This window comes from Sus scrofa, chromosome 13, assembly GCF_054392235.1.
Source record: "Sus scrofa isolate SSC_HxYL_T2T_F1_AM1 chromosome 13, Sscrofa_HxYL_maternal_Yorkshire_Landrace_v2.0, whole genome shotgun sequence".
NCBI lineage: Eukaryota > Metazoa > Chordata > Mammalia > Artiodactyla > Suidae > Sus > Sus scrofa.
This window is the reverse complement of record NC_139395.1, coordinates 57,968,355-57,981,898: the sequence shown is the minus strand read 5'-3', so window position 1 is coordinate 57,981,898 and position 13,544 is coordinate 57,968,355. Positions and strand designations below refer to the sequence as shown.

The 13,544-nt window shown below is 47.5% G+C and overlaps 1 protein-coding gene across 4 annotated transcripts in view; it reads right to left on the bottom strand.

Moving 5' to 3' along the window:
• Window positions 1-12,378, bottom strand: part of PTPRG (protein tyrosine phosphatase receptor type G) — a 720,153-nt gene extending 707,775 nt beyond the window's left edge. For all 4 annotated transcript variants that reach the window (XM_021070771.2, XM_021070773.2, XM_084988823.1 and 1 more), the window contains exon 1: window positions 11,588-12,378. In XM_021070771.2, coding sequence (XP_020926430.1) covers window positions 11,588-11,672 — 85 coding nt within the window. In that variant the 5' untranslated portion in view covers window positions 11,673-12,378. The remainder of the gene's footprint in view (window positions 1-11,587) is intronic.
• Between the last annotated feature and the right edge of the window lie 1,166 nt (window positions 12,379-13,544).

Here is a 13,544-nt window from a genome sequence, read left to right as displayed (position 1 = left end):
GTAGGCTACCAGCTACTCTTCGGATTCAACCCCTAGCCGGGGACCTCCATATACCACGAGTGCAGCCCTAAAAAAAGAAAGAAAAGAGAGAGAGAGAGAGAGAAGAAGAAAGAAAGAGAGAGAAAGAAAAAAAGAAATGTTGATCTTGGATACCTTGTCTCTTATGAGGATGCAAAGTGAGATTTCTAGGAAACACATACAATGGTGTCGGTTCTTGTAAGAAGTTCTGTAATTGTTCTAGAAAGCATTAGCTACTCACTCTATCTGTGCTCAGATATGACTATTGAGGATTCAGCAGATGGAAGAAGGAACAAGACCTTGCCCTCAAAGGCCATAGAGTCTAACTAGGCTCTGAATCATATGTGAACAATTCATGTAAATGTACCATATATTATAATGACTTCTTAAAGAACACATGCTAGAATTAGAATGAATGAATCACCTCCTTAGATCTTCCAAGTGCCCTTATTAAAAGCTGGACACTCGGGAATTCCCATCGCGGTGCAGCAGAATGAATCTGACTAGGAACCACAAGGTTGTGGGTTCAATCCCTGGCCTCACTCGCTGGGTTAGGATCTGGCGTTGCCATGGGCTGTGGTGCAGGTCATAGATGCAGCTCAGATCTGATGTTGCTGTGGCTGCAGCTGTGGCGTAGGCCAGCAGCTGTAGCTCTGATTCAACCCCTAGCCTGGGAACCTCCATATGTTGTGGGTGTGGCCATAAAAAGCAAAAAAGAAAAAAAGAAAAAGCTGAACACTCTACTCCACCCAAAGTTCAGATTTTCATATACTGTTGTTGGAAAAATTAAGATATGTGATATTTCTATCATATATTAGAAATCCATACATAACTGTCATGTGCAAAAAACTACTGGGGCAGGGAGATTATGTGAAAAAATTAAGCTCTTTGGCAAGTGACCCACTAATTCACGTGACATCTCCACATTAATTTCCTCAGATTCTACTATATTGGTCACTGGCCTACCCTCCCTTACCCCCACATCATCCCCTTCTTGGTAAGTTTGGTAACAGGAAAGTGACCAAAGGCACTAGCTCTTAAATGAGAACGTTTTTAAAAACATAACTTTTTAAAATTGAACAAGCCAACAGCAACTGAAATCAGCAGTATAACTTGCCCCATTATTAAGAAATATCCAAGCAGCCAAGGGCAAAACCAAGAAAGGACAGGCAGGAGGGCTGGGCTTCAGACCAACAGGAACAACACCATTTCATCAGCCAATGATGCACGTGCCGGCACCCGAGCATGCACACACATTTGTGCACAACCAATCCAAGCAATACAAAACCTCAAACAAGCAACACCAGGAAAAAAAAAGAAAAAAAAAAAAAAACTGTCCCTTGGGTAGAAATCTAGAAATCACCTCTGCGAGTGGCAAAAACCTCCAGGGATCAGCGGAGTATTGTAAATAACCACTGCAGGCCAGATGAGTGGCCCACCTCGGGCAGTCACTGTTTAATTCCACTTTACTGTTGTCGTCAAGCAAGACATACACCTTCGGCTGCTATACCTTCCGATTTTCCATAAGTTACCCAGATGTTTATAAGACGCTCCCATAAGGGCAGGCATCTCCATCTGTTTTGGTCACTACTGTCTCCCCAGCGCCTGGTACAAAGCAGGTATTCTGAATCTACTTGTTGGTAACATGAATGAGAAATGCCCTAATTTTCAATTCAACTTTTTTTCGACACAGTATGGCCAAACAGAACACCAGCTGGCCAGATGCCCCCTGCAGAACTCCAAAAAACCAGAAAGACTGTCCTTTCTCCATTTCTCTTTTCCAGAGGAACTTAGAGAAATAACCTGGAGGTTTCTTTTTAAATAAAGAATCTTGCTATCACCATCCCAATCCTAAATCACATTCAATAGTTTTAAAAGCCAGATATAACCTCACTGGCATTGGGGAAAAAATTACAGCTTTTTTTTTTAACTTGGACTCCAGGAGAAATAAGGTTTCATGTTTAAAAACAAAAAATAGCTTATAGGCATTTTATGACCGAAGATCCACTCACTACTTTGTTTGCTTAACTCCCTCAGGAAATTCTCCCACCAGGTTTTTGAACAAATCAAAGGGTTCCTAGCAGCTTAAGAAGCAAACTCTCAGAGTAAAGCTAACAAGAAGGACCCCTCACAGTCACATTTCACTATGGACTAGGCATCCAACTTGTATACTGTAGAAAGGCCATAACCTCCCAAACCACCCAGGCTGGAAACAACAACCCCTAAAATTCCAGAAGAATTTTAGAACTCATTTAGTTAAGGGTGAGGAAAATAACCTCAAAGAAACCCAGCATCTTGCCCAGATCCCACAGCTGGCCTGGCTGGCTCCCATGGCTAGTTCTAAACTCCAGAGGAAAAATCCAGAACCCAAATCATCTTGTGCCAAGTATAACTCCCTCAGACATTTTCCTGAAGTTGTATTTCAGAGCCTGCAGTGTACACTTAAATGATATATGGGATGATGATAATACCCCATTATTATAACCCTATTCAACGCCATAAACAAAAGTTCTCAAATTATAAACTAAATCAATGTAGATCCTCCTTGGAAGAGGAGTCAGAGAAACCACCAATAAACTCACTCTATCCATAGTTATTATCAGCTTATTCAGAAGCTAAAGTAATTTGTGGAAAGGTCGTCTCTTCAATGTAACCAAATAAAATCCTATACTAATTGCATTACTTCTTTATTTAATTGTAGCAAACACAGGAAGATACCTTTATTTTCCCCAGTGTTTATGGTACTTGCTTACACAGGAAAAGTAATAGCACGAAATATGAAAAGCCTTTCCTGTTCGATTAGGAAAAACATCTTCCAAATGCATATCAACAATTTTTACTCAAAATGATCCTAAGAATGATTAGAGAGATATAATCTCTTTTTATCATCACTTAGTACAGAAGTTACCTTGAACAAGTCACAACCTCCTTTCCACTTTAGTCTCCTTGTCTTCAAGTGAGGATAGTCAAGATTTCTTCCAAAGAGGACTAAAGGCATATAAAAGTTCAGGCACAGCAGCTAGATCACGGCAAATGCTTGGCCATTGTGGGCCGTTATAACCACTGCTCCCATTTTAAGAGATTAAAAACCGAGGCCATTTTCTCAGCGTAACACTGCTGCAACAAATCAAGAATTTCAATCTGGACCTCTGAGGTCCTAGTGCGGTTCCTGAATAAGAATTATATATTAACTAGGACTCCCAGACCCCCACTACCACCCAACCTCACTTCCACAGGATGTTGAGTCATTTGTCCAGCGACATAGTGACCATCCCAACTACCCAGCCAAGGCCACAGTCGGCTCCTAACCACCATCCTCAACAAATCGAAACACTTCAGGAAAAGTGATATATATATATATATATATATATATATATATATATATATATATATATATATTTTTTTTTTTTGTCTTTTTGCTATTTCTTGGGCCGCTCTCGTGGCATATGGAGGTTCCCAGGCTAGGGGTCCAATCGGAGCTGTAGCCACCGGCCTACGCCAGAGCCACAGCAACACGGGATCCGAGCCGCGTCTGCAACCTACACCACAGCTCACGGCAACGCCGGATCGTCAACCCACTGAGCAAGGGCAGGGACCAAACCCGCAACCTCATGGTTCCTAGTCGGATTCGTTAACCACTGCGCCATGACGGGAACTCCAGGAAAAGTGATATTTTAAATTTTTTAATAGAACTCATTTCTTATAAATAACCACTGCATTGTAAATAAATCCTTTTGACAATTCCTGACTTACTTGACTCTTGAAAAGTCAGTGACATTTCCTCACTATGCTTTTTTTTTCTCTTTTATCTTTTTAGGGCTGCACCCATGGCATATGGAGGTTCCCAGGCTAAGGGTCGAATCAGAGCTGTAGCTGCTGGCCTGCAGCACAGCTCACGCCAACGCCAGATCCTTAACCCACTGGGCAAGACCAGGGATCAAACCGCGTCCTCATGGATACTAGCTAGATTCGTTTCTGCTGAGCCATGACAGGAACTCCTGGACTATGCTTTTATATTTGATACATTGCTAATAGCTGCGTCTCTTATCTAAATTATTCCAAATTGATAAGTTGATCTGATTTAAGTGTGCAGTGGAATTCATGTGGCTGCAATGGTGTCAGAATTCAAATACCACTTGGATTCATCTAATAAATGGTATGAATTCCTCAAAAGCATAAAAATGCAATATACTTTTATTGCATATCCACTGCAATATCAACTGACAACTGCTTCCTCTCCTCGTTAGGAAAATAGTATTGCAGCCCCCAAAATAAGACCAGTTGTCCTATTTTCTTACATGGAAGTGTTACATATTCCATGAACTATGCTTTCATTGCTTCCTTTTTAGTTGCTAGATTTCAGCAGCCAACTGTGTCACTTTGCTACAGTCCCAAAATAGCTAAGTCGAGTAGTTCAAAATTGTAGATTGTTGTTTGGTCAGAAAACCATCATGCTGATTTCAGTTTGCAAAAAATTGATTAGAGGGCAGGAGCTTTGCATGCACAGTGTGTGGTTCTCTCTTGTATACTCCACAGGTCTGAATCCATGAAGATATGGAGACAAGGGCATAAGTGTGTTCAAGTGACACACAAGCATAAAATAAAAGCAACACCCAAGGACTACTGTTTGCTTCCCATTCATGGCACACAATTAAAACCCAGAAATGACAGTCACATGTAAACCCATTCTCCTTGTTTACAACACAACAAAGCAGGCCTTAGAAGGGAATTGGGCATTCCAGGGTGCAGGACCAAGCAGCTCTTTCGATAAAGGGTTACACCATATAGAGATCTTGGAGATTCACATGGGTACATTTTTAAGCCTGCGGAAAACATTTTTCCCATTTTGAGCAAGGAAAGTGGAGATCTCCCTTGCGATGTAAGCAAGAAGGTATCTCAGACCTCATTGAGGCGTTCTCATTTCTTCGAACCACAAATTAGTAACAATTTTATCAAATGTACATGGGATATCCTCATGCCAGCCTCACTCTCAATAGCAAATCCAGGCACAAAATCCATGCAAGTTTATACAAATTTTCTGAAAATGTATTTGTTCTTAAACACAGCTGTCTTTTTCAGTTCAATTTTCCTCCTCCTATATACTCTACCCAAATTTCTTTAATACACACACACACAAAAATGGTTACTATATTGAGCACTTATTATTTCCCATGCAAAGTACTAAGTCCTTTAGCACGCATTCTCATTCAAGCCTCAAGAAGCCCTATCACTACACCATTTTGCAAAGGGGATTGGGGGGAGGGGCGGAGAGGTTAAGTAACTTGTCTAAAGCAACACAGCTAGTAATGGCAACTGGCTAGTAATGCCAACTGGCTCAAGACTATACTCTGATATATTTTAAACAACTTTCCATGGCTACCAGGTTTATAAAGGAAATAAAATGAATTAACAAGTTCCAGGCCCCTAAAGATTTCTCCTTTCTAGATGCAGATAAAACAGCACAGTGATTCTCCTTCAATGTGGAAGTTCCTTTCCATCCTCCACCCCAAGTACAGCCGGAAAACCACCCAATTCAGTTAGGGGGAGTTTGAAAAGAGAAACCAGGCACATCTGGAACCTGGTAAGCTGATAGTCATTCCCCCATCCAGCCCTAAAATCACTTTGTAAAATGGTTTTCAAATTAGTCACATCAAGTGCTGTAGTCATAAAAATTCTGAGCCTACAAAGGCCTGGCAAGCCAACTCACACAGCTGATATATTTTTTTCTATCAAAACACCAACTATTTTGCTACGAAAGACATCAGGTGAAATGGCCCTCTAAATCTAGGTGTCCCTGCAGGAGGAGATAACAGCACATGGAGCCCCCTAGCTACCTCAAGCACAACCAGCACTGATAAACCTCACAGGCCTTTTAGGAGCAAACCACAAATTTTTCTGTCATATATTTCAATCATTATAGACTTTTCGGGAAGTCACCTACATTACTCCCAGACTTGTTTTTTTTAAGAGTCATGAACAATTCCTTGGTCTTGGAAATTTGAAACCAAAAGGAACTGTAGGAAAAAGGAGTGAGGGAGTTCCCACTGTGGCATAATGGGACCAGCAGCATCTTTGCAGTACCAGGACACAGGTTCAACCCCCGCCACTCCACACAGTGGGATAAGGATCCAGCATTGCAGCATAGGTTGAAACTGCAGCTGGGATCTGATCCCTGGCCCAGGAACTCCATATGCTGTGGGGCAGCCAAAAAAAAAAAGCAGGGGTTTTAAAAATACATATCATTTTGAAGTTCCTATAGTGGCACTACAGAAACGAACCATGAGGTTGCAGGTTCAATCCCTGGCCTTGCCCAGTTGGTTAAGGATCTGTTGTTGCTGTAGATCACAGATGCAACTCAGATCTGGCATTGAATTCGGCTGTGGCATAGCCAGCAGTTACAGCTCTGATTCAACCCCTGGCCTGGGAACCTCCATATGCCAAGGGTGTGGCCCTAAAAAAGTATATATATATATATATATATATATATATATATATATATCGTTTTGAAGTGATTTCTTTGTTACAACTCCATGTAAACAAACATACAGAAATAAGCAAAAAAAAAAAAAAAAAAAGTCAAAGCTAATCAGTTACAGATAACTTTTTTACAGATGTGCTCTTGATCTTCTAAGTGCACAGAACACTGACATAGTCCTAGATTTGGGTCTTTTATCAGCAAGATGGTCACTCCCATTTCTCCAAAAGGCAAATGTCAGTATCTGCTCTTTTAATCACTTGGGAATATTTACTGAGGGCCTCAATGTGTAACCAGGCAACTTTATTCTGGTTCAAATTCAGCAAAGGCCGGCCAGGGAATTCCACATGCAGCTCTTACTGCCTGTTGGGGGCAGGCTCTTTCTTCTCAGAACATTCTCACTTTCCTGAGCCCCTCCCTAGTAGCTACCAGCTTTACCTAGATGAAGCTCAGACAGAAAACTACAAGTGGAGGCAGGGAACATTTCCTTGGGTTCCTTTGTATTATTTGATACACAGGCCTTTTATTCGCTACACAGATGGCCAAAAATGCAGCTTCAGTGATAATCACCCATCACTTGATAATGGTCAACCTATAAGCAAAGCAACACCAAGAGCTTATGGAGGGAGAGGGTGGCAATACACACTTTTGAGATAACCTCAGAGGCTCTGAATTTCTCCCATAAACTCTAATTTATGAAATGTGACCACATGAAAGCTATACCCTAAGATTAGTGTTAATCACAATTTTTGTTCAATCTTGCAACACAGAATGCACACCCACATTACAACTTTAACTTGCCTAGAAATGACACTGCATTATCCTGCATGCTCTAAGTAAAATGCTGAATGTATATTCAGATTAAAAAAAAAAAAAAAAAGGAAAAACAAAAACAAAAAACTTTTTCAACATAAAAGGGAAGAGGTAAAGCAACAGAGTACTGGCAACACTTAATCACTTTCCTCACCTAGGTATTGCTAAAGTGTCCAGACTGTCCTTCTGGTCAAGCAGTTTCTAGGAACATGAGGGAGTGGGTGAGGAAGTAGGAGGGGGTCCTAATAACAATTGCTCTGGGGTATTTTAAATGATCTTTCATGAAAGGCAAGAAAGCTCATTCCAATTAGTGCCTTGATAGGTAACTGGTTATACATTAACATGGGAGTTTTCCAGACTAGAAAGATGAATCTGAAAGGATTTTTTTGTTTTGCTGTGTTAAATCGTCAGCATTCCCTGTACTGTCTCCTGTAAACAACATTCTCTCTTATTCAGTGAAAACGAGCCCATAATTAAGGGGAGATGCCCAGAGCTTCACTATTGGTTAGTTCTTTTTCTCATTTCAGCCAACGTTTCCAATAACCATTCTGCCTTTGGCAACAGCAACTTTCCCTTCTTCCAAAAGGTCCTGTCATGCCTATTTGCACTAATATTCTAACTTCATTAATTTTATAAGATGAACACTGTTTAGAAGGAAACATCAAATATTTTATTCCATGACTGCATCAGAGGGACCAAGTTTCAAAACCAGACAAAGATTCTCCATCTTTAAACAAGATACTTTGGAGAAAGAAGTGGGGGTAGGGACTGCACAATTTCTCGCCCCAGCCCTAAAGAGTAAGATTACTGACTTACAAATACTACTTCTGCATTTTTCTAGGAAAGCCATAAAGGATGTCCACCAGGAATAAAGTAAGTACATACAAATACACCAAGAGAAAGCTCAGAGGAAGATTCACCAGACATCAATCATGGATCCTGCAATTCTGACACATCCAAGGTATACAGCAGAGCTTATCCATCTGAAATGCTTCCAACGTCAGCCTCCTAGATGTAATGTAATTACCGTACAAAACATATCAGAATCAAAGAGAAAGGCTTCACTCAGAGCACAGAAAGAGAGAAGAAATCAATTTAAAAACAAATTTACATTTATGCTGAGTAGCTTAAGGATGTAAAATACATAAAATGTTAACCCTTTCGAAGAACATAATTTATATCCTGTTGGAGGAACTTAAATTCTCAACGATTAGAGATATATGCCAAATGTTTAAATGAACTATATGTAAGACTTGCTTTAGAATAATGAGGATAGTGGGGTGGGTATGAAAGAGGGAAAACTGAGTTGTAGCTGTGGTGGCTGGGTAAGGGGTTCATAGGGGCCCATTATATCTTTTCACTGCATAAATTTTTCCACAAGGGTATTTTTCTAGATGTCAGAGAAGAATATACTATGCACTATATCATGTCGATAACACTTCTGCTCTGGAAAGTGGAAACATCGCTTGAAACACTAATGGCGACTCAGGCCTCACACCTGCCATACTGTTGTTGAGAGCCTAAAAGTCACTGTTTCCCTCCAGCGGAAAGACCCATGCCAGAGTAATGTTTCCAAAACCCTCTCAAATTACTGCTACCCTGTGTCCTGAACAGGAATTAAGAGCAAATGTATAAGAAAAGTTGGAGTGATTCTGAGAAAACAAAGAAAATAACAAGGGATGTTGGTTAAAGTGTCACAAGGAGGACCCTAATCCCACACCATAAACCTTTTTATCCCCCTGTCAGCCAGATATATGCTTCCCAGGTTAGGGCGGGCAAGAAGGGGCTGGCAAGAAGGGGGGTCCCAAAGCGAACTCCAGTCCCCACGGGTTTAGAGCCGCCCAGGAGCAGCAGGGTGGAGATGAGGCCGCCTCCTCGCTCCCAGTCGTAACTGCATGCCCCAGCGGAGCACTCCAGCCCAACCGCACCTAGGTGGCCAAGCTGGACGGGTGGAGGTGGCGGGAGTCTGACTAGTAGCTCGGGGGCGCCCCCTGAGGTCCAGCGGCGTCACAGCACCTTCGGAAAACGGAAAACTGGCATCTCTGGCTCTGGCATTTTTAACTTTGCCTGGTTGCAAAGGCTGCTGCTGCACCTCTCCGGCTGCACTTTTCCTAACCACAACCCTCCTTCCCTGCGCCTCGCACCTCTGCCCCTTAGCTTTCCGACATCCTTCGGCTCCCGGACCATTGTGTGGGCTATTTATTTACCTCGCAGCGTTGGCGCGCATAGTAAATGTGGAAGATGAAAACTGTCCCAGCCCCACACAGGCGGCATCACTGGCAGTCCCATTTTGGATTTCAGGTTTCCTCAGACATCAGTAAAAAGAAAATCCCAGCTGGCCCACTGACTCCACACCCGAACATAAGGAGAAGGCCAGAAGTGGACATTAGAAATTCCTCATACTTCTCAAGGTTGTGCTCCTGCTGCTTCCCACTGCCCCCATTAAAGCGTGACCCTTACAAAGCTCGACGCCAGTAAGCACCTGAGCCCACTCAGCCGGCAAGTCTATTGCAAAGAAGAAAGTCTAGAGGGGGAAGATGATTAACATAAATGCTGAGCGGGGGTTGGGGGATGAAGGGGCACATTTTTAAGAGTAAGTGTCCACATCTCCTCCAGCCCCTGGTGGAGGCAGAATCCTGGTGGGCAACTCCGGGCCTCAGGCTAAGTGTGGACACACGTCCTCGTTCGGCATCTAAGCTGGGATTCTGGGCTGTGGCAGGAGTTCCGTGCGGTTCTGGGGGCAAGAGGATGCGCAGAGGGAAAAGGGGGTTACCGAAGAAAAGGGGCAGGGCTTTGGCTCTCTGTCCTTCGAGGGCACCCCCGTACCTGCAAAGTGGACACTCGCTGCCAGTCCCCGAGGGCAGCAAGAGCGCCCGCGCCCTGCTCTAGTGCTCATGACGGAGCTGGGGGACCCGCTGCACCAAAACCGTGCGCTCGGACCGCCTGGGGACAGGCGGCTGTGACCATCGGGGGGCATATTCCTTTTTTTTTCTGGATAACCCTCACCTCCGAGTATCTAGGAGCTGGTAGATGAGAAAGCAGAAAATAGGGGGGCGGGGGCCTCTTGTCCTTAGGAGAGTGAAAGATGGAAAACGAAATCGCCCCATTTTCCCCATCCCTTTTCCAATTAGGGCAGAGGGCTTGGCCTCCACTTCCCAGGAAGGGGCCGGACAGATTCAAGGGAGCTCGAGGCTGCAGCCAGGAGGGAGAAGGGGGCTGCAAGAGGGAAAATGTAGGCAGCTGGCCTCTGCCCTCCCGGAACAGAAAGAGAAAGGGGGTCGACCAGTGGAGGGCTGGAAGTCGAGGGTCGCAGAGCCGCACACTGCTACGTGCGGTGATTTATTATCTTCATCACTGATCAATACTGTTCCTGTCTTTACCCGAACAGAAAGGTGCGGGTCTGGGCTGCCAGCCGCGAACAGCCTGCAAAAGGGCAAAGATGAAGGTAGGTAGGGCGGGAGACGGAAAAAATCCGCCCCGGCGCGAATAGCAACCCAGTCGCCGACCCGCCCCCCACCACCCACACCCCCACCGAAGCTGTCCTGCCGACCAGAGTTGCGGGATAGAGGAGCCTCGGGCCCGGGCTAAGGGAGCCACGGATCTCCCTAAACCGTCTGCTCCCTGCCCTCCCACAACGGCCAGGGGCCCGGGCCCAAGAAAGCCCCTTTGCCGGAACCAAAGCGCAACCCGAGCCCCAGCCCCCGAGCCAGGGTCGCCCCTGACCCCTGGGACCGGAACGCAGGCTGTTCCCAACATCCCCGATTCTTCACGGCCAGCCTTCAGCTTCCACCGTCTGGGCACCAGCCTCCCCAAAGGGTCGGGGAGCAGCAAATCACGCCCCCCCATAAGCTCCTTCAAACCCCGTCTGAGCAAGGGGCGCACCCTGCGCCCCCCAAACCCACAAAGGCATCCTCCCCATTGCCCCGGTCTCAAAAACCCCAGAGCTCTAGCTCCCCCGAACAGCGGCGAATCAGCAGAATGAGTCTTCTTTTCTCCCGACTCCGGCCCCCTTAGGCCCCCCAAACCCGAGAGAAACACAGACTTCTGCGGCCCCCGGCCCCCTTCCCGGCCAGCCCCTACTTCCATCCTCCCCAACCGCCAGCCTCCCTAAATGCTGCCAGAGCCAGCGGAGCGTATCCCTCTCCCCTTCATGGGCGCCCGACCCCCCTCCACTCTCTCCGGGGTCCCGGGGACGGGTGCCTGAGCTCCGTGCCCCGGGAATAACTCCATATCCCCCGCGCGCGCCGGCCAGGGCCGCGTCCCTCGGCGGCCGGCACTCACCGGGGAAGCACACGACATAATGGAGCACGGAACTGGTGATTTTCAGGAACAAAATCCACCAACACGGTTCCAGTAACCTCCGCATGTCCGAAAACGCACATCGAAAAGAGGAAGGCAGGGGGGTGGTAAACTTGTTGAATAAGTTCTTGCCTCCGTGTGAGCCTCCAAGCCTGGGCTCTTCCCCTGCTCGCCCGCTCAACGGGCCCCCCGCTCTCGGCGGCCCAAGTCCCCCTGGAATCCGGGAAACCGCTGAGCGCCCCCCGGAAAAATCTCAAAAAGTGACCGGGAACGTGGAGCCACGCTGGGGACGATCCTCGGCGGAGAAGGGCTGTTTTCTGTTCAAATAGGAGCGAGCAGGGCGAGGAGTCGGCGCGCGGCGGCGATGCCCGGGGCCCGGGGCAGGCAGGGACTGAAGGCGGCGGCGGCGGCTAGCAGCCGAGGATCCCCAACTTGAATCGGCAGCGCAGCCCTAAAGCCGGCGGGCGGCGGCGGGGCTGAGCGCGGCACAGCGTCTCCGGGCTTCAGGCAGGCAGCTCCTTCCAGGGCCCCGGGAAGGAAGGAGGCATGTTTGCGAGCAGGGAAGGGGAGGGTAGTGGCAGGAGGAGCGAAGAGCCCCCCCAAAATAGAAACGGCTAGAGGAAACCAAGGAAAACACAAAGGATCTCAGAGGGGCGCTGGGGCGAGGGCGCCTTCAGTCCATGCTCCTGAAAGTTGTGGCTCCGGCGCGAGCTGGGGAGGATCGGGGAGCGCGGGGCTGGAAACTAGCCATGCCTCCATACAGGAAGTAACATGTGAGCATGGATCCTGGCAGAGACTTTAAAGCCGGCGAGCGAGCAGGGGGCGCGCGGCGGCGGTGGCGGCGGCGCGCGATCAAGGACGCGCGGAGACTGCGGGGACGCGCAGCGGGGCTGCCGGCAGCGGGCGCGCGCGCGCCGCGCTCTTAAAGCAGCCACGCTCGGCTCCCGCCTCTGTGGGGTCCCACAGCCCACTTCTCTCCCCTCGCCAGGCCGGAGTGCTGTGGACTCGGCGGGGGCAGTTTGGGTGCCGAGGGCTGCTCTGGCTGGGTCTCGGAAAGCGGGAGAAGGGCAGCTGCTTCTAGGGGTCAGCGAGTCTTTGCCAGATTCCCGTTCAGCTAGCTCTTAAAGACGCCGCAGTTTGAGCGGCTTTGGCAGCTGTCCCCTGGACCCCGTCAGCGTTTTTCGCGGACGGGAGACTTGTAGGGGCCCAGGCTCGGGTTTGAAGAGAGGAGGGGGGCCGACGGCTGCCTTCATAGCGTGATGGGGTTTCGTGTTGGGTTTCCGCGCCTTGGTAGCGCCGCGGCGGGGCGCGCCCTGCTCACTCCTTGCTTGCGCCCCCCAGCCTGGCGAATTCCCCCGCTTTGGAAACAAAGCCGAATGGCCTTTGCACTCGGACTGAGCTTTGAGATTTAATTTTTTTCTTCATTTCTCTCTCTCTCTTTTCCTTTTCTTTTCCGCCTTCCATTGGCCATGTTCCCGACTGGGGAGAGGTGGGGGTGGGGAGGCATATCGATCCTAGGCTTTTGAAATCCTGTCCTTCCGAGTCCCACACCCCTTTTCCCGGCGCCACGATGGTTCGGTGGCAGAGTTTTCCCAACTCGCGGCTTCACAGGAGGAGGGAAGGTTCCCTTACTCCGGCCTGGTGGTGGAGAGGGTGCAGGAAGTGCGCCTCTTACCCCTGACTGGGTGAAAGCTGCGCCCCTGGGCAGGACCGATTTCCTGGCAGCTACTCGGGGAGCCGCAACCTCTTTAGCAATCGCGGAGAGGCGTGTGAGGGAAATGGGAGGACTGGGCTTATCTGTTAGAGTTTTGTCCCTTGGCTCTCGGTGAGAGAGATCTTTATCGCTAAGACTTCTAAGCGCCCTATTTTCCCCTCTTATGGCGGTGCTAAAAGTGGGGGAGGTGGGCTTTTGATTAAATGGGTAATTCAGCCAAAGTAA